The sequence below is a fragment of the Sprattus sprattus genome (assembly GCF_963457725.1).
Source record: "Sprattus sprattus genome assembly, chromosome: 7".
Classification (NCBI taxonomy): Eukaryota; Metazoa; Chordata; class Actinopteri; order Clupeiformes; family Clupeidae; genus Sprattus; species Sprattus sprattus.
This window is the reverse complement of record NC_137926.1, coordinates 35,165,033-35,192,873: the sequence shown is the minus strand read 5'-3', so window position 1 is coordinate 35,192,873 and position 27,841 is coordinate 35,165,033. Positions and strand designations below refer to the sequence as shown.

General features: G+C 41.6%; 1 protein-coding gene across 1 annotated transcript in view; it reads right to left on the bottom strand.

Moving 5' to 3' along the window:
• The window catches only part of cadps2 (Ca++-dependent secretion activator 2), a 109,201-nt gene that overhangs the window by 43,569 nt on the left and 37,791 nt on the right, over positions 1–27,841 (bottom strand). Inside the window, exons 9-14 of the mRNA XM_080841952.1 lie at positions 26,816–27,025; positions 22,698–22,834; positions 19,290–19,477; positions 7,910–8,011; positions 7,131–7,194; positions 5,638–5,761 (exon numbers count right to left, since the gene is read on the bottom strand). Of these exons, the coding sequence (XP_080698078.1) occupies positions 5,638–5,761; positions 7,131–7,194; positions 7,910–8,011; positions 19,290–19,477; positions 22,698–22,834; positions 26,816–27,025 (825 nt within the window). The remainder of the gene's footprint in view (positions 1–5,637; positions 5,762–7,130; positions 7,195–7,909; positions 8,012–19,289; positions 19,478–22,697; positions 22,835–26,815; positions 27,026–27,841) is intronic.

Here is a 27,841-nt window from a genome sequence, read left to right as displayed (position 1 = left end):
AGTGACAATGAACACCATGAGGGCAACTCTCCGGTGTATCTATAATCAGTCTGTGTTTACCCTGACTAAGAGAGGCTGTCGATCTGGGGATGTGTGATCACTTTGCTCTGTTTGTATTACTGTATGTCAGATGTCCTGAATAAACGGCTGGGTGCCAAAAGAATCACCGAGCGGTATCCAAATCACAACGCAAGACAGAGTACTAAACCGCTACATGTGGACCAGGGGCAGAGTGGGACACAAAAATCCACCGGGACAATTCTGACTGCACCGGCCCACCACCGGCCCACAACGTGCCCAAAACTCAACTACACAAACAAACAGGCGGCTTTTGATCATTATTGTTAGATTTAGTGTTGATGTGTGGACATGACAGTGACAGTGACAGTGTATTTGTATATGTACATTTATGGAAATACGGAACAAATCGCGTCCCGTATTGGCTCAAATGTTATGCTAATTCGCAACAATGTGTCCTGTCAACTCACTCGCATTTAGTTGACGGCTGGTTGAATAAATCCGTAATTCTTGTACATTTTGATGCACTTTCCTCCAGCATCCGCCTCTTTTTCAGTCTGGCCTTTTTGCCCACTCCTTTCTCCTTTCTCTTATGTCCCTCCATCAGGTCCGCTTCACCTGCTCTCTCTCCCTGATAGCCGCTAATTTATCTCCCTAGGTTCACTTGATAAAGGCAGAACGATACGCATTTCCCATGAGGCAATTTGCTCCGACCATTCTACATTCAACAAAAAAACGAATTAAATCGCTGGCCAATTTATATTTGTGGTCATGAAAGTAATGGAGCGTCTGAATAAAAAAGAATTACATCAATATAGGAAGCTAAACAAAAATCAGAAGGTTGGATTAATAGTGCTATAAATAGTGGTTGGACTGCTCAATCGCACAACTCTCGGAGAACTTAGAGATTTTCATGGGACCATGATTTGACGTACATGCAATATCGATGGGCCGCTCATGAATTTGACACGACGGCTGCGAAGGCCGGTCTGCAGGCTGGTTCTCGATAGATTATTGGCCGACCGGCCGACTGGGAAAAATCCCGGTGCTCCCGATGGCCACGCCGCCCCTGGTGTGGACTAAAGGGTGGTCCAGAGCACCTTTTGGAAGATTTTGGGAGAGAAATGAAAACCAAAGTGTGCAAGCACCTCTTCAACTTCCATCACCAGTACACACAGCTAAAATTCCTGCACAGATCTCTGAAATAAGACAAAGCTATTCTTCACATTGACTATGCAGAAAACTGGCAGCGCAAATATGAAAAAGGAGGTGCAGCAAGTCCATTTTGGAGTATCCGAGAGGCAGAATGCACAATGTTGTGTACACCACAGATTGAACACTGACATTCTGTGCCCTGTCACCTTCGATGAAGCATGATCCTCCTGCCATTTGGGCTCAGCTTCTACAAGTTCTTCAGTTCCTGAAGGACCTGAAGTCCCTGAAGAACCATCCTAGGATTCAAAAGCTCTTCTTCATCAGCGATGGGCCAAACATGCAATATAGAGAAAAGAAAAACTTCTATCTCCTGAGCACCATTTCTTTCCAGATGGGATTTACCGCTGTAAACTAGAGTTTCCTGGAATTCAAAAGCTCTTCTTCATCAGCGATGGGCTGAACATGCAATATAGAGAAAAGAAAAACTTCTATCTCCTGAGCACCATTTCTTTCCAGATGGGACTTACCGCTGTAAACTAGAGTTTCCAGGAATTCAAAAGCTCTTCTTCATCAGCGATGGGCCCAACATGCAATATAGAGAAAATAAGAACTTCTATCTCCTGAGCACCATTTCTTTCCAGATGGGATTTACCGCTGTAAACTAGAGTTTCGTCCAGGAAACTCTATTTTACAGCGGTAAATCCCATCTGGAAAGAAATGGTATTGCACTTAGATTGTACTGCACTTAGATTTTTGATGAATTGTATAAATTGAACTTGGAAATTTGGTAAAATTTTAATTTTTATGGATTTCATTGTGAAAACCTTTAAGAAATATTTGTAAAAATACTCTTCAGAGAAGGGAAGGTAACACAATCTGAACAGGTCAATAATAATACTTTTTTACTAAAGTAAATGTGATGTTTCGGTAGTGACAATTTTTGGAAGAGGAAAAATATTCCAACACATTCTTCAAATACAATATAAAAATTGACGGTTCTTTTACTAGATATGTGTAGTTTAGATATGGTACAATATACATACGGACAAAGTTTTATTCAAAACATACAACATTTCAAATTATTTCCAACCTAAACATATCTAGTAAATTGGTGCAAAGTACACATATCTAGTAAAAGAACCGTCAATTTAATATTGTATTTTCAGAATGTGTTGGAATGTTTTTCCTCTTCCAAAAATAATATTGTATAATTTTTATATTGCATTTTTAGAATGTGTTGGAATGTTTTTCCTCTCCCAAAAATAATATTGTATAATTTTTATATTGTATTTTTAGAATGTGTTGGAATGTTTTTCCTCTCCCAAAAATTGTCACTACGGAAACATAGGGATACACTATAGTAAAAAAGTATTATTATTAACCTGATTTTGTTTGCTTCCCTTCTCTGGAGAGTATTTTTACAAATATTTCTTGAAGGTTTTCACAATTAAATCAATAAAAATGAAATTTTTACCAAATTTCAAAGTTCAATTTATACAATTCATCAAAATCAAGTGCAATATTTTTATTTGTAAAATGCAAAATACTGATAACATTGATTCCAGAGTTGATGATTGATGAAATTGAAATTGAAATTGAAGTGACTGTGCTGTTTTCGGGAGTGAGCACAGTATTTTGTTTGCTGGGTTGTATCATATTTCCACAACCTTATTGTGTCTGTGTACACAACAGCATTGTGCAGTGTAGTCTGCCTGTCGGATGCTCCAAAATGGACTTGATGCACCTCTTTTGCATATTTGCACTGCCAGTTTTCTGCATAGTCAATGTGAAGAATAGCTTTGTCTTCATTCAGAGATCTGCGCAGGAATTGTTTCAGTGTGTACGGGTGAGGGATGTTGAAGAAGTGCTTGCACACTTTGGCTTTCATTTCTCTCCCAAAATCTTCCAAAAGGTGCTCTGGGCTGCCCTCACATATCTGTTTGACCGTTTTTGTCACACTCTCTTTCTCCGTCCTCTACTTTTTTATAATCTTTTTTCGTGAGCCACTGGTACCACCACGTACTGATGTAGCCCTACTTGTGGTGTGTGAGAGAGACTTGTTCTTACATGAGAGACATTACCTGTACAGTCGTGGCCAAACGTTTTGAGAATGACACAAATATGCATTTTCACAAAGTTTGCTGCTTCAGTGTCTTTACATATTTTTGTCAGATGTTACTATGGAAGACAGAAATATAATTACAAACATTTAATACATGTCACTGGCTTTTGTTGGCAATTGACCCTTCCGCGACCACTCCCCAAAACGGTAACTGATCAATCATAGCATAGCAACGGTTACTAAGCTCGGGACCTCAGTCAAGCGAGCTATTTTGATGAATAGAAGTCAATGAGAGAGACGTCTGCTCCAGAAGAGAAAATGAAAAGTTGCGCTTATGGAGTGTGTAATTCTGACAGCCAATATCCAAAAAGGCTGGAGGGAGGGTAACATTTTATCCCTTCCTGAAACCCAAGACCCAGAGAGAGAAATGCCCGCTGTAGATCAAACAATGTGAACGACCCCCCCATCAGCTGAATGTCAGCAACGTAAACAGAAGCACCTATCGTTTGTTCCAAGAAGCCCTGTCGCTAAAATCTGCCCACTGCATCGAAAACGTGAGAAAACCCTTGCTTAAAATACGATTCAGTTTTACCACCTTACATGTTTGCGTTGCGGCGACTGTGTAGATATAAGAACACATAAACATAGCTGGAATGAACCTGTTAACCTTAGCATTTGTCTGTCTACAAACACGGCATGTAATGTCGTGGTTGTAGCCTATATAAGCATATTGCAGACCCTTTTGCCTGCTTCGATCTGAGATCTTGCTGTTTTTCCAAAAAATGCTTGTGATTTCAACCGTGTCAATTTCAGCTTTACCCAAAGAAAACATGTTGCCACGCCATTCATACCAATGCTGAGAACCTGGGAAACGTGAATGCTTGACTGATATAGCAACCGTTGCTAAGGGGGGCGGAGTTTGCGGAAGGGTCCATTACATGAAGTTAATGCAAAAAAGTCAATATTTTCTTTCTCAAGACCTCTGCAATCCGCCCTGGCATGCTGTCAATTAACTTCTGGGCCACATCCTGACTGATGGCAACCCATTCTTGCATAATCAATGCTTGGAGTTTGTCAGAAATAGTATTTTTTTGTTTGTCCACCCGCCTCTTGAGGATTGACCACAAGGTCTGGGGAGTTTCCGGGCCAATGGACCCAAAATATCAATGTTTTGTTCCCCGAGCCACTTGGTTATCACTTTTGCCTTATGGCAAGGTGCTCCATCGTGCTGGAAAAGGCATTGTTCATCACCAAACTGTTCCTGGATGGTTGGGAGAAGTGGCTCTCGGAGGATGTGTTGGTCCAGCAAGCGCCTGGTTTCAAGAAGGGCAGCAAAGAAGCCATTCTCCCCAGGAAAAACATTAGGGACAGACTAATATTCTGCAAAAGGTACAGGGATTGGACTGCTGAGGACTGGGGTAAAGTCATTTTCTCTGATGAATCCCCTTTCGGATAGTTTGGGGCATCTGCAAATAAGCTTGTCCGGAGAAGATAAGGTGAGCGCTACCATCAGTCCTGTGACAAGCCAACAGTAAGGCATCATTAGACCATTCATGTGTGGGGTTGCTCTTCAGCCAAGGAATGGGCTCGCTCACAATTTTGCCTAAGAACACAGTCATGAATAAAGAATGGTACCAAAACATCCTCCGAAAGCAACTTCTCCCAACCATCCATAGGTCTTGAAAAATATTGACGTTTTGCATTAACTTCATGTAATTGCCAATAAAAGCCAGTGACATTTATTAAATGTTTGTAATTATACTTCAGTCTTCCATAGTAACATCTGACAAAAATATCTAAAGACAAACTTTGCTCCCCTGAACAATTTGAGACAGAAATCAGCATTATCTACTGTACATGTTTACCATTTAGTCCACACAACACATTTATTTCAAAATAATGGGATTGAACTACTTACCACTACATTTTGTCACTACCATAATATTCATGTCACTACCGAAACTTTACCATATGTCTCGGTAGTGACTGTTTTGGTAGTAACAATTCTAGCTAACTTTGAGCATAACTAAAGAAAGAAATTTAAATGTAGATGTCAGGGCGGGGGACAGCTTCTTTCCAATATAAAGTACACTATAAATGATGATTTTGTATATATTGAGCTTATCACTAGCTCATTTAATGCCTTGGGTTTAACTAGACCATAACGTATTCTAAGTAAATATCTGTGTCTGAATACTTAATTGTTTTGTAAATAGTTTTTCTTGTTGTGGGACCACACATTGCACCAATTCGGTAGAATGGCCCGTATACAAAATACACACAAACGTTCCTTTCACTACTACTGAATGTTTGTGGCAGCATGAGAAAGACTTGGGAGCAGAATGAGATCCACCCCCCCAAAAGGCATCAGAGTTAAGGGTTTGGACAAGAAGTGGACAGACCTTCGATCTGGGCATACTCAGTCAGCTGGGAGTAGTTGACGAGAGCAGCCTTCTCCAGGCACTTCTGCACCAGCCTCCTCATCTCGTCTGGGGGAACAGGAGTGTTGATGTCCTTCATTAGGACCTGGGGGAGACTGAAAGGTCAGCTCATGGGTTCTCATCACCCCGTGAAGCCTCATTAGAAACAAAACTATTTCATTGCATTTCAATTTCATCAAACGTGATGTTTGGATTTCATTTCACATAGTTGTAAATGTGACCTATTGCTGGAGAGACTGAACAACGTTCTGCTGTGACAGTGTATGTGATTAGGCCAGCTGTGAGCACGGTGTGTTACAAATGTGGACACGAACATAAAAAGCCACCAGCTTTCATTCTTCTGTGTGGGAGGTGTCTTGTTTGAAAAGAAAAAAATATTTTAAGATGGTGCGTGTATGGCTTGTCAATGGTGAAATTACATTTCCATGTTCATTAATTTCATCAGTTGATGTCAGGTACAATGAGCTAAATATAGCACAAGCAAAACAGATGCTCCAGCTTCAAACAATTATTTTTTTGTATTTTCACAATCCCCTGATGCCGTTCCACATACTGAAGCAGGCCTTAATGGATTAAAGGAATGCTAAATTAGAAGAAGATACGTTTCTTAGTCATCTCGTCTTTACTTAAACTAGTATACTACAATATATCATGAACCTGAAACTGGGCAGTTGTTCTGCAGTCTAAATTATCACTATCTTTATGCCCAACAAACAGCACGTTGTGAGGCACTACAATGAAGCCGATTTTAAACAATCATGAAACTATTTAGTATATGTAATACTAATGGCTATGGATTCTGGCGGTTTAAATATGCATTCAGCACATCATCCTTGCAGGTATTGTTTAGAGATAATAACGCATTAAAGAGAGGTCATTCGGTTCTGACAAGTAGGTGGAAATTGATTTTTTTTTTACACAATTTGTGGAATCTCTTTCAACAATTAGATGTAAAGTGTCCAAAGCAATCCAGTGGCTCATTGAGGTGGGCTCAAACTAGATGAGATTGAAACTCAAAGTGATAAAGCCTCTTTCAACCCAACACAGGTTTTGAGGGGAAATCTTGTGGGCAGCAGTGAATATGCCAACATGCATAAATAAAAATGTCTTCTTTTGAAGTTAACCCGTCCTGTTGGATCCTATTAGATGACTACAAAGAAAATAATAGGATTCTATGAACATTCTGTGGAATAACCTAACCTTGAAAGTAGCTTTGGAACACTATTAATACAATCAATATCAAGTACTTTAGACAGGCTTAGAAAAATGTGACTGACAGTGACCTTTTCCCTTCGTTAAAGTTACACTATGCATTTGTCATTGTTTTGTTTTTTATAATCATTAATATTTATAAATGAATGATATTTATTAATGAGCACCATGAGGGGCAGATGACATAAACTGAATTAGCTGATTGAAATAAATGTAGTTAAATCTTTCAAAACAACACATACCCGTTCAAGCAAGGATAGAGTGGCTTTCAGGGCTCCTTCAGGTCGTCCAAAGGGGAAGCAATATCTAGGTTCATATGGAGAAACACATGGAACCCATCAGGAGAACTAACAAACATTACAAACACAGTTCAAACTTTCATCATAAACAACAGGAGGTCCAATGTCTGTCTTTAATGTATATTTTCCAGCTGGAACTCAGGAACACGAACCTCTCCTCTCTCGCCAGAACTGAATAACAGCCCTTAAACCCTTGAACTACATTTGAACAGAACCAATCCCACAATGCCTACTGCCTGGCCAATGTATTGGAGCTCATCCATGTAATACAGACATTTCCTGTAAATGTTTCAGCTTTGAGCCAGTTTGTCAGCAGTGTCCTGCTGTATGTTGGCTGTTGGCTGTGGTGACAATGCTACGCCCTGTGCTTGAGCCTCCAGCCTCCCCATCCTTCTAAAGGCCCTGAGGAAGTGCTAGGCTGTGGCATGGGGACCTGTTAGGATGGATAGAGTTGCTAAACATCACTGGGAGTTCAATCTGGTTTGAATCTGGAGATAAAGGAGATAAAACTTCCTGATGATGCCCCCCTTTGCTTCATGTGGCCTGCAATCTAGTCTGACTAATGTACATGTTTTTCATTCATGAATCTGTGTGGACAGTCCTCCCATCATTAGCTAAAGGGAACCCCAATTCATGTCCAACAATGCCCCTAAGCCTAAGCCTTCAACAACGTCTTTGTTTTCCTCCACAATGAGGGACAACACCTTTCTTTCAAACTCTACCTGAAATGAACAATCTGGTTCTCCAGCAGAGTCTTCAGTCTGCCCCTTATCTCTTCAAACTGTTCCTTCTCCTCCAGAGTCACGGTTCCCATACCATCTGGCCTGTGAGTGGAAGAAATAAGGATTCAAATAACCCATGGTGCCTCTTTTCTGTTACCTCTTTACCTTCACCCTTCTGCATTCAGCTTCTGTGCATTTTCTTTTGGTGAGAGAAAAGAATATTGTTTGCACCTAAAATACACATTAAGTCAAGGACTGAAAACTACAATCATCTGTCTTTCTCTGCCTCTATTCAGTTCAATCTCTTTGGTAGGGGAAACTTGTGCAGAGCGAGGAAATAAACCTTTTAAATATCAACAAAGGCACTTTACCACTAGGCCTTTTGAAGGACATAAATGATTTGTGTTTTTCATGTTTCATTTTATTGCTACTTTCTGGATAAGCATTTCCGAAACCTTAAACTAAACATAGCACAGTAAGTACATTTGTGTTTGGTAGATTATTTATTTGTTGCAACAATGCTTATCTGCAAAAAATCTTATACTGTTGGAAAGCCTGTTTATGGTGCCACATTTGTAAGGAACATGCATTTGTGGGATGAGCAGCACAGCTGAGTATGTGGGTTGTGCCCATGAAAAATGTGCCAAATTCCAGCCTTGTGCAGGTCTACAATCTTATCTCTGACGTCCTTGGACAACTCTTTGGTGTTGCCCATGATGGTGAGGTTGAAGGTGTGAAGAATGATTCTTTGGACAGGTTTCTTTTATAAACATCACCAGTTGAGATCAGGTGTACCTTGTTGACCTATTGAGGACTAATCTGTGTGCTTCTTGGGCACATAACTGGTCATTGTGAGCCAGAATTCTTGCTGTTTGCTTGGGGGTTCAAATACTTATTTTTTTGCATCAAATGTAAATAAAGTCATAAATGTTATAAAATGCAGTTTTCTGAAATGTTTTGTTGATATTCTGTTTCTCACTGTTAAAATACACCTACCAATACAATTCTAGATCACACATTTCTTTGCAAGTGGCCAAACTTGCGAACTCTGTAGGGGTTCAAATCCTTATTTTTCCCACTGTATATAAAATCTTAAACTATATTAGATCTCCGATATCAGACCTCCTATATCAAATCTCCTATATCAAAACTTTAACAATATCAAATCTTAAACTATATCAGGTCTCCTATATCAAAACTTAAACTATATCAGGTCTCCTAAATCAAATCTTAAACTATATCAAATCTTAAACTATATCAGATCTCCTATATCAAATCTCTGCATTTTTTGAGGTGCAAAAAGACCTTGGTACTGGCAAGCAATTATGGGATTTGACGACAGTTTAGACAATGCAGATTTGTGTTGTATTGTGTTTGTCCACTGGGCTTTCATTTAAATCGTCTCCACCTCCTCCTGCCTGAAGCTGAAAAGCAGCCTCTGTCTTTAACAGAACACTTGGTAAACCCGTCTGTTCTTTCACTTGGTCACTCCATTACAAAAAAATCTTCCTTTTATTTCTGACAAGCACTAGCTAATCCCAAAAGAACACAAAGGAGGCTCAGAAGAAGGTTTTTGTGCGTGTGTGCGTGTGTGTGTGTGTGTGTGTGTATGTGTGTGTGTGTGTGTGTGTGTGGTTGTGTGTGTGTGTGTGTGTGTGTGTGTGTGTGTGAGGGAGAGTGTGTGCGTGTGTGCGTGTGTGTGTGTGTGTATGTGTGTGTGTGTGTGTGTGTGTGTGTGTGTGTGTGTGTGTGTGTGTGTGTGTATGTGTGTGTGTGTGTGTGTGGTTGTGTGTGTGTGTGTGTGAGTGTGTGTATGTGTGTGTGTGTGTGTGTGTGTATGTGTGTGTGTGTGTGTGTGTGTGTGTGTGTGTGTGTGTGTGAATGTGTGTGTGTGTGTGTGTGTGTGTGTGTGTGTCCGTGTGTGTTTCTGTGTGCGTGTCTGTGTGTGTGAGGGAGAGTGTGTGTGTGTGTGTGTGTGTGTGTGTGTGTGTGTGTGTGTGTGTGTGTGTGTGTGTGTGTGTGTGTGTGTGTGTGTGTGAGGGAGAGTGTGTGCGTGTGTGCGTGTGTGTGTGTGTGTATGTGTGTGTGTGTGTGTGTGTGTGTGTGTGTGTGTGTGTGTGTGTGTGTGTATGTGTGTGTGTGTGTGTGTGGTTGTGTGTGTGTGTGTGTGAGTGTGTGTATGTGTGTGTGTGTGTGTGTGTGTATGTGTGTGTGTGTGTGTGTGTGTGTGTGTGTGTGTGTGTGAATGTGTGTGTGTGTGTGTGTGTGTGTGTGTGTGTCCGTGTGTGTTTCTGTGTGCGTGTCTGTGTGTGTGAGGGAGAGTGTGTGTGTGTGTGTGTGTGTGTGTGTGTGTGTGTGTGTGTGTGTGTGTGTGTGTGTGTGTGTGTGTGTGAGGGAGAATGAGTGTGTGAGTGTGTGTGAGGGAGAATGAGTGTGTGTGTGTGTGTGTGAGTGACTGAGTGAGTGAGAGAGAAATAGGGGAGAAAGGCAAGGGGGGGCACAGATAATGAATGTAAGATTCTGTGACTATGGATCAATGCATGTATGTGTGTAAAAGAATATTTAGTGATTTGTGTATTTCTGAATGTGTACGTGTGTTTGAATGTACAGTGGGGAAAATAAGTATTTGAACCCCTGCCGATTTAGCATGTTTGGCCACTCGCAAAGAAATGTGTGATCTAGAATTGTAATGGTAGGTGTATTGTTACAGTGAGAAACAGAATATAAAAAAAAAAAATCCAGAAAACTACATTTTATAACATTTATGACTTTATTTGCATTTGATGCAAAAAATAAGTATTTGAACCCCTAGCAAAACATGACTTAGTACTTGGTGGAATAACCCTTGTTGGCAAGCACAGACGTCAGACATTTCTTGTAGTTGGTCACCAGGTTTACACACATCTCAGGAGGGATTTTGGTCCACTCCTCTTTGCAGATCCTCTCCAAATCCTTAAGGTTGCGTTTTCAATGGTAGGGAATGAGGTTCAAGCCCAATATTCCACGTTACATGGCCCCAACCATAGTCCCCTCGATGCGGTGGAGTCGCCCTGTACCCTTGGCAGAGAAACAGCCCAAAGCATAATGTTTCCACCTCCATGCTTGACGGTGGGGATGGTGTCATATTCAGCATTCTTCCCCCTCCAAACGCAGCAAGTCTAGTTGATGCCAAAGAGCTTGATTTTGGTCTCATCTGAACACATCCTGTCTCCCAATCCTCCTTAGAATCATTCAAGTGTTCATTGGTAAACTTCAGATGGCCCTGTACATGTGCTTCCTTGAGCAGGGGGACCTTGCGAATGCTGCAGTACTTCAAAGAATTACAGCGTAGTGTGTTGCCAATGGTTTTCTTGGTGACTGTGGTCCCAGCTACTTTGAGATCATTCACAAGCTCCCCCTGTGTAGTTCTGGGGTTATTCTGCACCTTTCGGATGATCACCGATACTGCATGAGGGGATATCTTGCATGCAGAGCGAGTGACAGTTGTTTGGTGTTGCTTCCATTTATGAATAATTGCACCAATAGTTATCTGCTTCTCACCAAGCTGCTTGCCAATGGTTTTGTAGCCCATTCCAGCCTTGTGCAGGTCTACAATCTTATTTCTGACGTCCTTGGAAAACTCTTTCGTCTTGCCCATGGTGGTGAGGTTGAAGGTGTGAAGTATGATTCTTTGGACAGGTTTTCTTTATACAGGTCACCAGTTGAGATCAGGTATACCTTGTTAGACCTAATGAGGACTAATCTGTGTGCTTCTTGGGCACATAACTGGCCATTGGGAGCCAGAATTCTTGCTGTTTGCTTGAGGGTTCAAATACTTATTTTTTGCATCAAATGCAAATAAAGTCATAAATCTTATAAAATGCCGTTTTCTGGATTTTTTTGATGATATTCTGTTTCTCACTGTTAAAATACACCTACCATTACAATTCTAGATCACACATTTCTTTGCAAGTGGCCAAACTTGCGAAATCGGCAGGGGTTCAAATACTTATTTTCCCCACTGTACATGAACTCCAATAGTTCCCTGATTACTGCTGAGCAATAGTAGTATTGGTGTGTGTGTACCAGTGCACCACAGTATGGGGAGCCGTTCAGGAAATATGTCTACTGGTTTTGTATAAATGCTTTGGTATGTTGGTTCCCTATATGGTTTAATGGCATATATGGGCCATTCTACCGAATTGGTGCAAAGTCAGGTCGGAAATATTTTGAATTTTTTTATGTTTTATTCCCAAAACTTTGTCCATATGTATATTGTACCATATCTAAAGTACATATATCTAGTAAAAGAACAGTAAATTTTTATAATATATTTTCAGAATGTGTTGGAATGTTTTTCCTCTTCCAAAAGTTCAATTTATACAATTCATCAAAATCTTAGTGCAATATTTCTTTGTAAAATGCAAAATACTGATCATATTGATTCCAGAGTAGTTGATTGATGAAATTTAACATACATTAATCCAATCAGTATCATAACACTTTAGTTGATTACTCAATATACTTAATTCTTTACAAAACATCCAGTGTTTCGGTAGTGCTGCACTGTTTCGGTAGTGACTGCACTGTTTCGGTAGTGACTGATGGATGTTCATTTCTCTCCCAAAATCTTCCAAAAGGCGCTCTGGGCCGCCCTTTAGTCCACACAACACATTTATTTAAAAATTATGGGATTGAACTACTTACCATTTCATTTTGTCACTACCGAAATCATCTGGTCACTACCATATGTTTCGGTAGTGACTGTTTCGGTAGTGACAATTCTAGCTAACTTTAAGCATAAATAAAGAATTCTAGCAAGCACACGGCTTGCAAACACATCTTTGAAGAGGTGAACACACATACAAACATAAGATTTTCCATGAAACCCCAAAAGGTTTACTTAATTGAAGAAAACATGCGTTTCGGTAGTGACAATTCTTAAGGTTACACGTCGATTTTCAGACTTTGGAACACATTTATATAAAAACTATGGGATTTAGCTACTTACCATTCAACCATGAGGGACAGAGATGCAGTTTCACTGCATGGTCAAAAATGCAGAGTCGTGGCTAAAGCACAGGCTCAGCCAATGGACTAAAACTCTTGTGTTTCGGTAGTGACATGAAAACTAGGGACATGATTTTTTGAGTATAGTAAATTGATTTAAAAATTAAACCCACAATAAATCTAAATATTCCAAGTTCTGTTTCAACCCAATCATAAAGATCTTTGAAATTAAATCATTGAAAAAAATCTGAAAAAATTGAAAAGTGTTATTTAAAGGCATTGAAATTTAGATGTCAGGGTTGGGGACAGCTACTTCCCAATAGAAGTACCCTATAAATGATGATTTTGTATATATTTAGCTTATCACTATCTCATGTAATGCATTGGGTTTATATAGACCATAACATTTTCTAATTAAATATATATGCCTAAATACCTAATTGTTTTGTAAATAGTTTTTATTGTTGAGGGACTGAATATTACACGAATTCGGTAGAATGGCCCATATATTGGTTTACTTACAATGGTTTTGTTGCATATGTGTTGGTGATTATGCACTTATATTGCACCAAGACTAAATTAGCTATGCATCACATATATTGGTTTGTTTGCCTGGCAACTGGTTTGGTAGCATTTCTATTGATTTTCTTGGAAACACATTGGTTGAGTTACAACGTTATTGATTTTGTCACATGCATATTGATGTAGGCAAATAAGCATTGGTATATTGGTTTACTGTTTGGATTATTGGCAAATTAACCAGTTTACATATACTTATTTTCCTGCATGTTTATTGAACAAGTGTATGTGTTCGTCTGGTTGTGTGAGTGTGTGTGTTCTACATTGATTCATTAGCATATTTATTGATTTTCTGGCAAACACATCGTCAAGTGTATTGCATTCTTATTGGATAGTTTGTTTGTACATTTGTCTAAATAATGATGCATTGGCCAGGGTAACTGGATGGTTATGAAGGAGTCCAGACCTCTCTGGAGAAACCTGAAAATGCCTGTGCACCAACACTCCCCACTCAACCTGGTTGAGCTTGAACAATTCTGCCAAGAAGAATGGGAGAAACTTCCCAATAGAAAGGTATGCCAAGCTTGTAGGATCATTCCCAAGAAGGCTTGGGGCTGTCATTGCTGCCAAAGGTGAAGGGTCTGAATACTGGAATATTCCAGTCTTTTATTTTTAATAAATTAACAAAAAACTTCAAAAAGGGTCTTTCTGAATGGACTGCATTGCCTGAACAGCAACTCATACGAGAAGTGGGCCTTGAGGCGCACTATGGTGCTTGACTTGTGGCCATATAACCATTTCAATAACCTTTCAATTATAGGTCCATTGAAATTATCTGCAGTCCATCACAAAGCTATGTAATTGAATATTTATCTCTCAATCTGGCAACATTTATGTTGTTTCTGTTATAAGTTACCGTAAAGAATGGCATTTAAAAAAACTAACTGATATTGTTAGTGAAGTCAGGATTAAACACTGGAAGCACAACGATCAGGCAGTCGTGCTGCCGCTGCTGCTGTTGGCCTTTTTGAGCTATTTACTATTTAACCTAACTCAAAGCCTGCTCTACATTAGAGTTCTTGTCTCCATAAGCACAGGAAATAGGCTATCTTTCTGAACTCTCAAACAGATGTTTGGAACGTGAAATATTGTTAAATGCACATTAAATACTTTTGTCAAAAAGTGACATTGTATAAATGTGGACTTACCTGAATGAAATGAGATATGGACAGGGCATACCCAGCTCTACGGAGTGACTAGGGACTAGTTACCGCTTGGTCTCAGCCTGCAATGCTTTTAGGATCCTGCATGCTATGTCTTACTGATGAATTATGATTCATTATTATGATTATGGTTTGTAACCTCTGGAAAACCACAAACAAATGCTAAGAAACCGATATATTCAGTTCATTAGTCAGAACCTAGCAATGAGCATACTGCACCAAGTTAATTCCCCAAAAATCAAATTAAGAAAAAGTAATTATCTGTGTCTGTTGATGCATCAATCAGCCGATTTCATAGCACTTGTCACACCTCACTAAACCCAGCAGTTTCAGGCCTGTGAACACCTGCAAACCTTACTAAACCCCAGCAGTTTCAGGCCTGTGAACACACCAAACCTCACTTAACCCAGCAGTTAACAGCTGAATCGAAACAAATTCAAAAACCTGTTGATCCAGTGATAAAATATTCCGGTTCGTTTCCCAATCAAGGGGCTAGTTTAAAATGAAATCTTGTCTGGGCTATCTGTCATTTCATAACGAATTATGAGTTCAAAACCGTACCACACATTTCGATCTAAGGTTATATCCCAGAATATTTTAAGCACACACCATGATGGTCCTTATGGAGGCCATTGGTCATAGTACTGAGATGCTGCCATGGAGTTGGTAAGTTTAGCCCGTGCAGTCTTCTGTTTCCCAGCCTCCAGCTCCATCCCAGTGGCTCCTCTGAGCTCAGTGTTGGCCAGAGAGCAGTGCTGGACCTTCAGGATGGTGGCGGTTGAGGAGAAGCGGAGTGAGCGGAGTGGGGGTCTGCTCATGCTCAGCTGCATGTGTGGGAGTCTGCTGCGATCCGACAGCATGTCGGGGCTAAGCGCTTTGTCGGGGGGTAATGAAGCGAGCGCATTTGAGGCAAGCTAAATGCTGACCCGCTGTATAGCGCTTCACCAGGGGTTAGCCAGCTCAAGGAGGGGCCAGTTGTCATGGTGACTCGGTTTAGATATTGATCTAAATGGATTTAAACTCAAGCAATGTTGGAAAACAGTGGTGGCGATGCTATTAGACAGTGACAGGCCTAACTGCACAACTTTTTCCTGCGCTACATTCTTTGTGCCCTAGCAGAAGGACCAGTAGACTATAAAGAGAACAGGGATACTCTGGATATCCCTTCACCCTGGTGGGCTCAGATACTCAAGGAACAGGTGCATCAAATCAAGCAGTGTTGTTTTGATGAAGAAGAAACGCCTAAGAACACAAATGGAGCTATTTTCATGTAAGATCACAGGCTGCCATGTGCACTACGCATAATGATCATTAGCCCTTAGCTGAAACACTCACCACAAAGCACACAAGCCTAATCGTGTGTATATTGTGTATGAATATGAATGCATGTTAGTTTCTTTTTTGTGTTGCGTTTGAAACTGAAGTCATGATCCAGGGACCAGGGTGTATTCATATGTGTGATATACGACATATTTATATGTGTGTTATACGTCAAATTCATACGTGTCTTAATATGTGTTATACGTCATATTCATATGTGTGTTATACGTGTTATACGTATACGTGCGTTATGTCATATTCATATGAGCATGGTGTATGTTTGTGACTGTGTAGGTGTGAGAGGAAAGAAGATGCTAGAACCAGAGATGGATTGAATTCTGTTGATGAGCTCTCGTTGGGTGGACTGAGCAGACATTTCAGTAGGCACCTGATGGTGACCCAGGATGGGAGGCAGGAGGTGGGGGGCTGGGAGGAGACAGGAGGAAAACGCTGCTGTCACATGGGGTGGCCATGCATGACGGACAGTCGGGAAACGGCTGGAATGGGAAGTGACAAGTGAGAAGGACTTGAGCCTGCGATTATGTCTTTTCTGTCACTCTCCACCAGGACCTGACCAGAAACATAAACCCATAGAGCTGGCACATTCGCCTGCCGGCACCCATCAACACACACACACCTGTCCACCCGGACAGAAGACACACCTGCACATGTCCACCGTGGTCATCAAGCCTGAATCCACACTTAACATGTCAGTGTATAGCAGTGCTCATCAAATCAAATGTGTCAAGAGGTTGTCTGGCATGATAGAGACAATTCAATCAACAAAAAAAAATCTATTTCTATTTCTATTCCTCCAAAGCTTCAGAAAAGTTACAACCATGTATTCCAAATCGCCTACACAATTATCTGTCAATCCAGGCAATATCAGAGAATCCAGAGAATATGATCCCATCCAAAATATGCCCAACACCCCACACTCGGAGTTCTCAAGTTACCACTACACTTCCAATATAACTGCATTCTACAATTCAATGTAAAGGGCAACAGTACAATGATGCCACTTCTCTGCACAAGTAGTTTGGCCTTCAATTCCCTCCCAGAGAGACCTCACAGTACTAACAGCAGCCCTGAATAGACATTAATTATTCAAATGACAGCTCTGACTGACAAAAAGCCAGTTCCAGTAATTTCCCTCATTTATACATGGTGATTAGCTGGAGAGGCTAATCATTACCAGCCCTAATTGGTTAGATTAGCCAGCAAAAAGAGACAGCACATCCGTGTGTATTTAACATGGAGCGAGTCAAATAGGGCTGATTTTCTCTAAGTGGACAACTAATGGTTTCAAGAGGACAATGTGCATGTGGGACAGCGAGGACAAATCCAACAGGCAGACAAGCTGCACTGCAGCTCATTGCATATGTGATTGAATGTGTGTCTGAAATTGAAAAAATATGACTTACACATTTCATATTTGGACACAAAAGATATTAATAAATGAAAACAATTATACGAATACAAACCAACCCAGAATTTGGCAGAAAATGCAATCATATTGTGAATCATGTTATAAATTCTATTGTTCACATAGAGATCATGGCCACAGCCCATTTAGTTTATAAGAGAAACTATTTAAATTCCACAATTTATGCCACTGTGTGAAAAGTGTTAAATCCTTCATGGAATTTTCTTTTACTGAAAATAATGCCATTCAAAGTCTTCATTTCGTTCAACATTATGTTTTTATCTGACCAAATAAAACTAAAGAATGATCGATGATGTATAGTATAATGCTCTGTTGGTCTAATAGTCTACCAATATAATGTCATTGACAGTCTACTGACAGTTAGGAGCACTAATGCTCTTGGATCAGGTGTTAGGGTTCGGAGGACTAATACAGTGCACAATAAATCTCCATGTGTTCCGCACATGTAAAGACGGTGTACACTGCAAATTTCAAGTATTCTACAATTTATTGCAAGGTGAAAGGACTACAGAAAATGACTGGACATTTGTTCGTTTACATCAGTCACCACTTGGATATGCCTAAATAATGCCAGAAACTTTGCAATTAGGCTTAACAATGTCTGACCATCTTAAGAACAGTCAACCACAATTTTTTAATGATACTTCCTGTAGGCTTAATCTGAATTTGTGTACAGAAAAGCAAATCAAGGAAACAATCTAAATGTGTGATGAAATGAAAGCCACATTTTACAAACACAGACGCCATCTTAGATAACTGTCACTTCCTCTGCTTTGGAACGGCAATATGTTCTTTTTACTGAAAGTGTGCAGTTTCACCACAGTAGCGTTACTGTGTTGTAATTGATTTCTTTACATAGGGCATGGTGATTGAGGGGACATTCCAAACATAGCTCAAATCTAGTTTTGTATGAAGTCCATGTCAGCCATTTTAAATGGATGAAGTAGCAGGGGTCAAGGTTATCAGTCAGCCGTGTACCAGGACATGAAAGGGCCACGCGATCTCTCGAATGCTGTGAAGATAGCAACTACACTTGCCTACATTGCCTCGCTGAGCTTTCTATACAGTTACATGCCATACGCCTCAGCTTGCATTTTCACACAGTAAAAATATGAAAAGGCAGGATACATCTGAAGTAACCTAATGTATATTGGAGGAGTATATTGGAGCATGAATAACTGATGGCTAATTGAACACTCCAAGACATATTGCCTGACCTGACGTTAGCTGGTGTAACATGAGGAGACAAGGACCAAAGCGGGCAGCATTTCACACTAGTCCTTACATCTCATGTAATTAGCCTTTAATTGCTTCTCAGCTAACTGTGAGATGCTAATTTAGGAGAAGAGCAGTCAGTCACGCTCTGCCTCGGTGCTGAGACAGCTGACAATATGGCAATCTCACAGAATGGCTCTCAATGTACCTCACATTTCTGTTATACATATCTCTGGCATCTCTCTATTTTTTTAAACAATCCAAATATTTCGCTATGACATTCAAAGAGCACTTTTAGTCAGGCGAAATTAACAAATGTGAAAAAAGGAAATTGTTTAACCATGCCATGCAATGGATTTGTGTCGTTATGAAACAGACACGGATCAAGGATGCCAATGTAATCTGTAAATTGATCAGTTATCTTGGAGTCATGCGGTGCTCATCGCAATACATTTAGAGGACAACTGAGTTGAGTAACAGAGAATGTGATTCGTAGTGAATTGATATTATATTGCATATATTGATATTACATATATATAGCTTCAATATTTATTCAACAAACCGCAAACAGGTGCATGTGCCAGACACTTCAGATGTAAACATGCTGTAAACAAACTCCACTTTCTTTAGTGGCCATTCCATAATAGTGAGTGGTGTGGTAAATTACCTGTTCCCATGCACATGGGAGGCACAGAAGGCATAGCTGTAGTGAAGAAGGGTGGGGTCCACCATGGCGTTGTTCTCCATGAACTCCAGAAGGTCTTTCAGGTAGCAGAGGTGGCGTTGGCAGCCTCGGACTCCGTAGCGGGCACAGTACTCATCCAACACAAACACCTGGCCCGGGCTGAACCATCCCTACAAACACACACAGACAGGAACCATTGGGCTCAAACACCTGGCCTGGGCTGAATCATCCCTACAAACACACACAGACAGGAACCATTGGGCCCAAACACCTGGCCTGGGCTGAACCATCCCTAAAAACACACACAGAAAGGAACCATTGGGCTCAAACACCTGGCCTGGGCTGAATCATCCCTACAAACACACACAGACAGGAACCATTGGGCTCAAACACCTGGCCTGGGCTGAATCATCCCTACAAACACACACAGAAAGGAACCATTGGGTTCAAACACCTGGCCTGGGCTGAATCATCCCTACAAACACACACAGAAAGGAACCATTGGGTTCAAACAGTGCCAACAGCCCAAACTATTCATATTCCAAACTAAATGTAACACAGCAAAATATTTTCTGTGATTGTAAAACCTATGCATGACAGCAAGGTCATAATAATTCTTTACGTACTTTGAACTGATAATCAGAGAAAAGGCATAAAATAGCTTAGAAAAAAAGAAAAAAACATCAACATCAAAAAATGTACAAATACGAGTCCAAGGTTAAGCACAAACAATTCATTCATTGGTAGAATTGTCACACATTATGCTGGGGAGGATGCTCTCTATTCATTAGCTCACGTGTGCCTTGGATGATAACTAAATTAAGTATGAATCTTACAAACTTAATTACCAAGCTTCTCTGAAGGAATGCTAACAAGTTAACACTTCTCTGGAGCCAGATGCCTGAAGAGAGGCCATGATCCTGGAGGAGGGGCACAGTGGAGCCAGCTGTCTCACGAGGACCCACCAGCGCACTCCAACCTCTCTTGCAATAACGTGGAATTTGTAACTTCATTTCTTCGGCTCTCCGAAGTGTAAATGATCTTAACCCACCCTGTAAACACCCTACACTCAAACTAACAGAACTGATCAGCTCTCGCTTCTTTTGCCTCCTCTTACCCTTCTGTCTCTAAACCCAGCAAAGCTATGTCTAAACTATATGGGAATCACATTTCTTTTACTGTCCCTCCAAGCAAATTTTCATATCCCTATACTCAACTCCGTTACAGGAAAAACCCCTCTCTATTTTCTCAATGAAGAATAAAAGACAATTCTCCCTAAAAAAATGATTTACAAATCCCCTTTGTTATTCTCCTTTCCTCTTTTTGAATGTCATTTTTGTTTAATACATTTCTTTTGACAAACAATTATTCGATTTCTAATTTTCATTTCTTTGTCTTGTCTTTTTTCACTTGGCTCTATAAATATCACACTATGAAAAGATGAGCGGATCAGCCTGGCGCCTGGCAGGATGTGACAAGATGTTCCACTGTGACAAACAGATGGCTGGCTCACGCCTCGGTGATGACCGCTCAATTAATCATTAACGAGCCGCGTTATCTTCCTCGCCAACCTAGTCCAATGTGCTGACAGGGTCTTTCATAGTGGGTACATTCAGAAGTTTCTATATATTTATATACACAAGTGCCTGTGCATGCGGGCACACACACACACACACACACACACACACACACACACACACACACACACACACACACACAGACACACACACACTCACTCACTCACTCACAAGGAACATATTGCAATCACCAGGTCAAGCTGAACGTGCATCAGCTTATAGCCCTTCACATGAGATTGTGTGCATTAAAACTCTATGATGTCTTAATGGTTTTGGTTTAGCGTACTACTGCCAGAAGATTCAGTTCAAAGTTGAGCCTTCCACATGCTTCGAGGGGCTGCTTGACCCTGAATGGGGCCTCCACCCACCCCTTGAGATGGTCCAGAGGACCCCTGATTAAGGGCTAATACAGTGCTCCTCACTCCCCTCCAGCACTGAGGTGTGCCACTAACGCTCCACTCTTTAATTGAGAGAGTGTCGGCTGACAGAGACAGAGGTGTGTGGGGCAGCTCTTACGCGTCATTATAGGAGATGGGGTGGGGGTGTGATTATATCAGGGGAAGGCATGACTGGTAATCCCAGTCTTTCATTTGACAGCATGCATATGTGTGTGTGTGTGTGTGTGTGTGTGTGTGTGTGTGTGTGTGTGTGTGCACGCGCGTGTGTGTGTGTCTAGCGTGAGGGTAGGTGTGGACATATGGTGCTTTCATTGGGCTCCCATCCGTAGAATGGATATATACAAATGCTCACCCGGCTGTGCTTTCAAAAACATGCACACACACCCACACACAACACACACACATACAAACACACATACATACATCCATACATACATGCAAGCGTGCCTACTCCTCCAAATGCCTTGAGGGGTCTCCTGTGGCTAAACATTTTTGAGGAGGCTAAATATTGGTATTCACATCACCCACAGTTCAATGGACATAATCCCTCCATCCAATACCTTAAACAAAAAGAGATCTGATCATATTTCTCAAACTGAACAGCATCTCTACGTGTATTAATGTTTTATTGGTCTGATAAATGGCACATTAAGAACAGTCTTCCATAGTAAGAAAGAACAGTATATTCAGAGTGGTGGTCTTAAGTATGAGTTCCTTGTGTCCATGTGTAACTACTGATTTGCAGATATTAAGAGGACCCTGACTGTTGAGAACTAATGGTTATCTTTTAATCCTCCCCCCGCCCTTTTCTATGAACAGAACTCTCTCTCTCTCTCTCTCTCTCTCTCTCTCTCTCTCTCTCTCTCTCTCTCTCTCTCTCTCTCTCTCTCTCTCTCTCTCTCTCTCTCTCTCTCTCTCTCTCTCTCTCTCTCTCTCTCTCTCTCTCTCTCTCTCTCTCTCTCTCTCTCTCTCTCTCTCTCTCTCTCTCTCTCTCTCTCTCCTGCACAGATGTCTTCAACCTGAGCAGCATGGGAAAGCGACCTCATTAAGCAAGCCTTTGTTGCTTACTTGTTGGACTGATGTGGGCCTCGCTGTCTACACACACACTCAAACAAAGGCCCACCCCCCACAATGGAGGTTTACAGGCAGACAATCTCCTTTCTAATGGCCTTTTAGGATGACAGAAGGTACAGGTAGACCTACAGATAGAAAGACACAAAGGTGAATGCCACTCGTTCATCTCTCTGTGTGTATGCAGCACTCTCAACATCCTTAGGCTATGTGCATCCCAACCGTTACAACCTCTAACTCTTGACAGTACAAATATTTTCAACATTTACCACAAAGATGATTGGAAATCGTACATCAGAAGCACAGCCCCACACACACAGACACACAGACACACACACTCTCACCAGGCAGGAGAAGGAGTCATTCATGCGGTGGGTTAATGTGTGCTTCTGCAGCAGGCGAAACAGGCTGGTGTGGTCCAAAAGACAAGGAGCCGCTGAGATCAGCTCCTCCACCCCCTGCCTCTGTGTCCGCTCCAGGCCTGGGAGAGAGAGAGAGAGAGACAGAGAGAGAGAGACAAAGAGAGAGAGAGAGAAAGGGAAAGAGAAGGAGAGAGGGAGAGAGAAAGAGAGAGAGAGAGAGGGAGAAAGAGAGGGAGAGAGAGAGGGAAAAGAGAGGGATGCTCAGTAACAGCCAAGAGAGGCAACCATTACATTTAATTTACACAGGGGAGACCAACCTGCCAATCACTCCAACTCACACAAAGAATTTAAACCCATGCAAACCCAGTCCTACTTAAAGAAGTTGAACACCTCACTTCCACTTCACCTAAGTCATTCTGCCATGAACAGACATGGCTGAACACGCTTTATGTGAACGAGGTGGCGGCTCAAGATATCTGCATCTTCTCTCTCCTCTGTGTTTGGCTGTCATCTCTTTTGGCTACCCTGTGGTATTCTGTTTCCACATCAGAGTTCCCACGTTTCACAACACACAAGAAACTGTCAAACACAGTGAGTAACACATGGATGTTTACCATGCAATATACCAGAATTAACTCAATACTCAAAACCTTCCCTTGACATACAAATAAATGTTATTCACCATACTTGAACATGGGCGACACAAAGTATCTGATAGTGACTTGAGAGAAACCTCAACCTTGACACATGAATGATTATTTGCGTGAAAGAGTGATTCCATGAATGCTGAGGTGCGTAAGCATATTCCAGTCCTGCTGCATCTTTGTTTCTGTGTGTCCATGTTGTGTAAAGAGCAAGTGAATGTTTCTGGGTGTCCATGTTGTGTAAAGAGCAAGTGAATGTTTCTGGGTGTCTATGTTGTGTAAAGAGCAAGTGAATGTTTCTGTGTGTCCAAGTTGTGTAAAGAGCAAGTGAATGTTTCTGGGTGTCCATCTTGTGTAAAGAGCAAGTGAATGTTTCTGGGTGTCCAAGTTGTGTAAAGAGCAAGTGAATGTTTCTGGGTGTCCATCTTGTGTAAAGAGCAAGTGAATGTTTCTGGGTGTCCATCTTGTGTAAAGAGCAAGTGAATGTTTCTGGGTGTCTATGTTGTGTAAAGAGCAAGTGAATGTTTCTGGGTGTCCATGTTGTGTAAAGAGCAAGTGAATGTTTCTGGGTGTCCATGTTGTGTAAAGAGCAAGTGAATGTTTCTGTGTGTCCATGTTGTGTAAAAAGCAAGTGAATGTTTCTGGGTGTCCATGTTGTGTAAAGAGCAAGTGAATGTTTCTGTGTGTCCATGTTGTGTAAAGAGCAAGTGAATGTTTCCATGTGTCCATGTTGTGTAAAAAGCAAGTTAATGGCAGTGAAAGGAGGTAAGGAAAAGACGCCGAGGACGTCAAGGACGAATAACATACATTATGGGAGAGACACAAATAGGGTAAGGTCACTCAGGAAAAAGGAGGAGAAAGGAGGGCGAGGAGAAAGAGAGAGAGCGCTGAAAGTGTGTTCAAGTTCATTTCCAGTCTTTTCACGCATGTCCTCCAAACGGGCTGCTTGCGGCGAGGGGAGGGGGGGCAGGGGTGAGAGCACATGAAAAGGCCTAACCTCCCTTTTCTGTGCGCTCTGGATGCAGATTTCAGGGAGGACCGTCCCGACATGACAGCCACCACAAAAGGAGCGTGGCTTTAGAAGTGCATCCTGCGACGCCTCTGTGGCCCACGGCGCCAAGCCGAGACGAGCATTAGTGATCGGTTTTATTAGCGCTGCCATTTCGGGCGTAGCACTGAGTGTGTGGACACTGATGCAGACGGAGAAAAGCCTGGCTGTCTGCCCGGGAGCGCTGGGGCATTTGTTAGTTCCTCCGACTGTCACTTTGTACGCAAAAGGGTGGCAGAAGTGCAATCCTCCAATCAAGGAACGACTCGCAGCGCTTTGGCTCTCTTTCTCTCTCGGGCCACGTCGCTCCCCCTCCCTCCTGACAAGAGTGGCTGGCCGATAGCCCCGCGACTCCTTTGTCCCCCTTTTAATTCCGATGTAGGTCATTTTACATTCATTACTACAAACGCATTGCCTCCTTAATGTCATTTGGAGAAAGGGGATGGACTGAATATGGAACACACACAAAAAGAATGGGACTAAGACGCTGTGGCTCAGAAACGAGACAAAAGGGATATAGATTAAAAGCAATAATAGAGAGGCGAGAGTGTGGTATTGATCTGAGAAGTCCAGGCAGACTGAGGAGCCATATTGATCCGTGTCATCCTTAACTTCCACTTATTATCCACTGATGAAGAAAACAGGGCGGCGAGGCGAAGGTGGGGTAGCATGTGAGGATTTGTGAGTGTGTGTGTGTGTGTGTGTGTGTGTGTGTCTGTGTCTGTGTGTGTGTGTGTGTGTGTGTGTGTGTGTGTGTGTGTGTGTGTGCGTGTGTGTGTGTGTGTGTGCGTGTGCGTGTCTGTCTTTCTTCTACATGGAGGGAAGGGTGGAGTTATTTCCACAAGATGCGTATCCCAGCCCAGACGAGCTCCATCTCCATCTCCATTGTCACAGCAGCTGTCATATCCATGTGACAAGCAGTGCTCAGGTGGAAGGGTGAGTATGACAGCTTATCGAGTGCCGGCGGGGCCCCGGTGCAGGTAAGAGAGCTGCTGGATCACTAACAGTGCTTTCAGTGAAGCTCCCGCTCCCTGCTAGAGCAAGATGAGGACGGACAAGGGGACCAGCCGCCCGCACACACACACACACACACACACACACACACACACACACACACACACACACACACACACACACACACACCATTCCCCATGTGAGATTTGGCATCCTGTCAGAAGTGTTCATGTTGAGTTCATCATCTTTTAGAGTCTGAAAGTGCAGTGGTGCTGTGAGAGGCTGAGGGCTTTGGACAGGAGAAGCTCAGGGAGCATTTCAAACATGTCTTAGGACATCAACACAGAGAGACAAGACTTCACATGACTCCACGTCATGGAACACAACTTTGAATTTACCCTCAGAGCTTTAATTCTTTTAAGACCCATGCTTGTCCAAACCTTCTATGTATATATAAATGTGTGTGCGTGCGTGTGTGTGTGTGTGTGTGTGTGTGTGTGTGTCTAGCAGAGAGTGGATGTAGTAAGTTGTAGGTTAACTTTGTTATGACCAATAAACTTTTGTCATTTTGAAAAGCAGCTGCAATTTCCCAGTAAGCAGAGGTTGCCAGCACTGTAACCACAACAATTTCATAAACAAAACTGTCCAGTTCAACCAAACCAGAACAATAAGAGACTTTGAGAAATAAAAAGATTGTGTGTGTGTGTGTGTGTGTGTGTAGTGGGGGGGGGGGGGGGGGGGAGCACTGATGGGGATGGTTAGGGCAGATGCCTGAGATTTGGAGTCAGTTGCACTTCAGTGCACACGCTCAAGGGCCGCTTGTCTCCGTCCTTAACCAATCAATATTTACAAAGCGTGCTTCCATTCTCATGGAAAAGTCTCTTATCAGCAAAGACAGGGCAAGAAGACAGCAAAGTTGAACATTCCAAATAGAACTTTGCAGAAGCCTTATTTAGTAGGCAGTAGTTTTATATTCAGGAGTTCTAACAGAAAGACATACATTGTTAACCTTTGAATAACTTTCAACAGCTCTTACCCATACACATCTACAGCAGCTAATGCAAGAGTGTTCAAGTGTATGGGAGCTCATTTCTTCAGCCTTATTCTGATGTCTTCCTTTGACTGTTCACTATTGCACATGGCACTGAGAGGGGCACGCTCCCCTCTCTACCCGTGACCACACCTGGGCATGACTTCCAGCTGAGTGGAAATAAGACCCTTTCACAGACAATCATCAGAACTGAATGACAAAAACAAACATAAAAACCTGATTACATTTCCAAATGACACTTACTCTTATTCACTAAAAGTATAAGTATATAGTAAGTATATAGTAAGACCTCACCAACTCAGAAAAGAAATGCCAAACCCTTCAGAAGTATTAGAGGTTCCAGATAGTTCAGATAGATGGTGGAATGCAGGTTGGTCTGACCCAGAGCTGATTCAGAACCTACTGAGTAGGGAGATGGGCGCGTCCCTCTGCTGCCCTCCTCTACGGCAGTTCTGCCGCTGGTTCTGAGCGGGGGGCATGGGCTTGTAGGATTGCCCCGTGGCACGGTACATGGCCTGTACCCACAGCACCCGATCTTGTTCATCGTCACTGGCGAACACCACCTGGTCGCCCTCTTTGACTGCACTGAAGAACATGCGCCCGCCCTGCAGACCTGGAAACAACCATGTAGACGTTCAAATGTAGGACAAGTTACACCAATCCAACACATGATATGATTGATATGATATGATATGATATGATATGATATGATATGATATGATATGATATGATATGATATGATATGATATGATATGATATGATATGATATGATATGATATGATATGATATGATATGATATGATATGATATGATATGATATGATATATGATATGATATGATATGATATGATATGATATGATATGATATGATATATGATATATGACATGACATGATATGAAATGATATTATATATTATGATATGATATATGATATATGACATGACATGACATGACATGACATATGATATGATATGATATATGATACATTTAGAGATTCGTCTAAAAAAAATTCGAGGTCTACAGGTTTGTCAATGGTCGATTCTGAATCAGACAATATAAACATTTCAACAAGTTGTTTCCTCTCCTAGCTGCAAAGTTACACTTGGGATTGCCTGGTTCCTCCCCTGGTGGCACATAGCCTGCTGCAAGACAAGGCAGCTTCACACACACGTGCATGACCTTGCCACAAACCAACTTAAACACTTTATAGATAAAGGGATTTCCAGGAAGTTACACAAACTCCAGCTTAATTGTAACCAAGCAAAAGAATAATATTTTATACATTATACACTTAAAAGAGCGATAAAGTGAATCCAAATAAGAAATCTATAATGCTTTAACCCTCTTGCATTAGCAGTATGTGTTAGTCTGCATCCTACTCTATGGAACCGATGCTTTACTTTGATATAACATAGGCCAAGATGTGGTTTT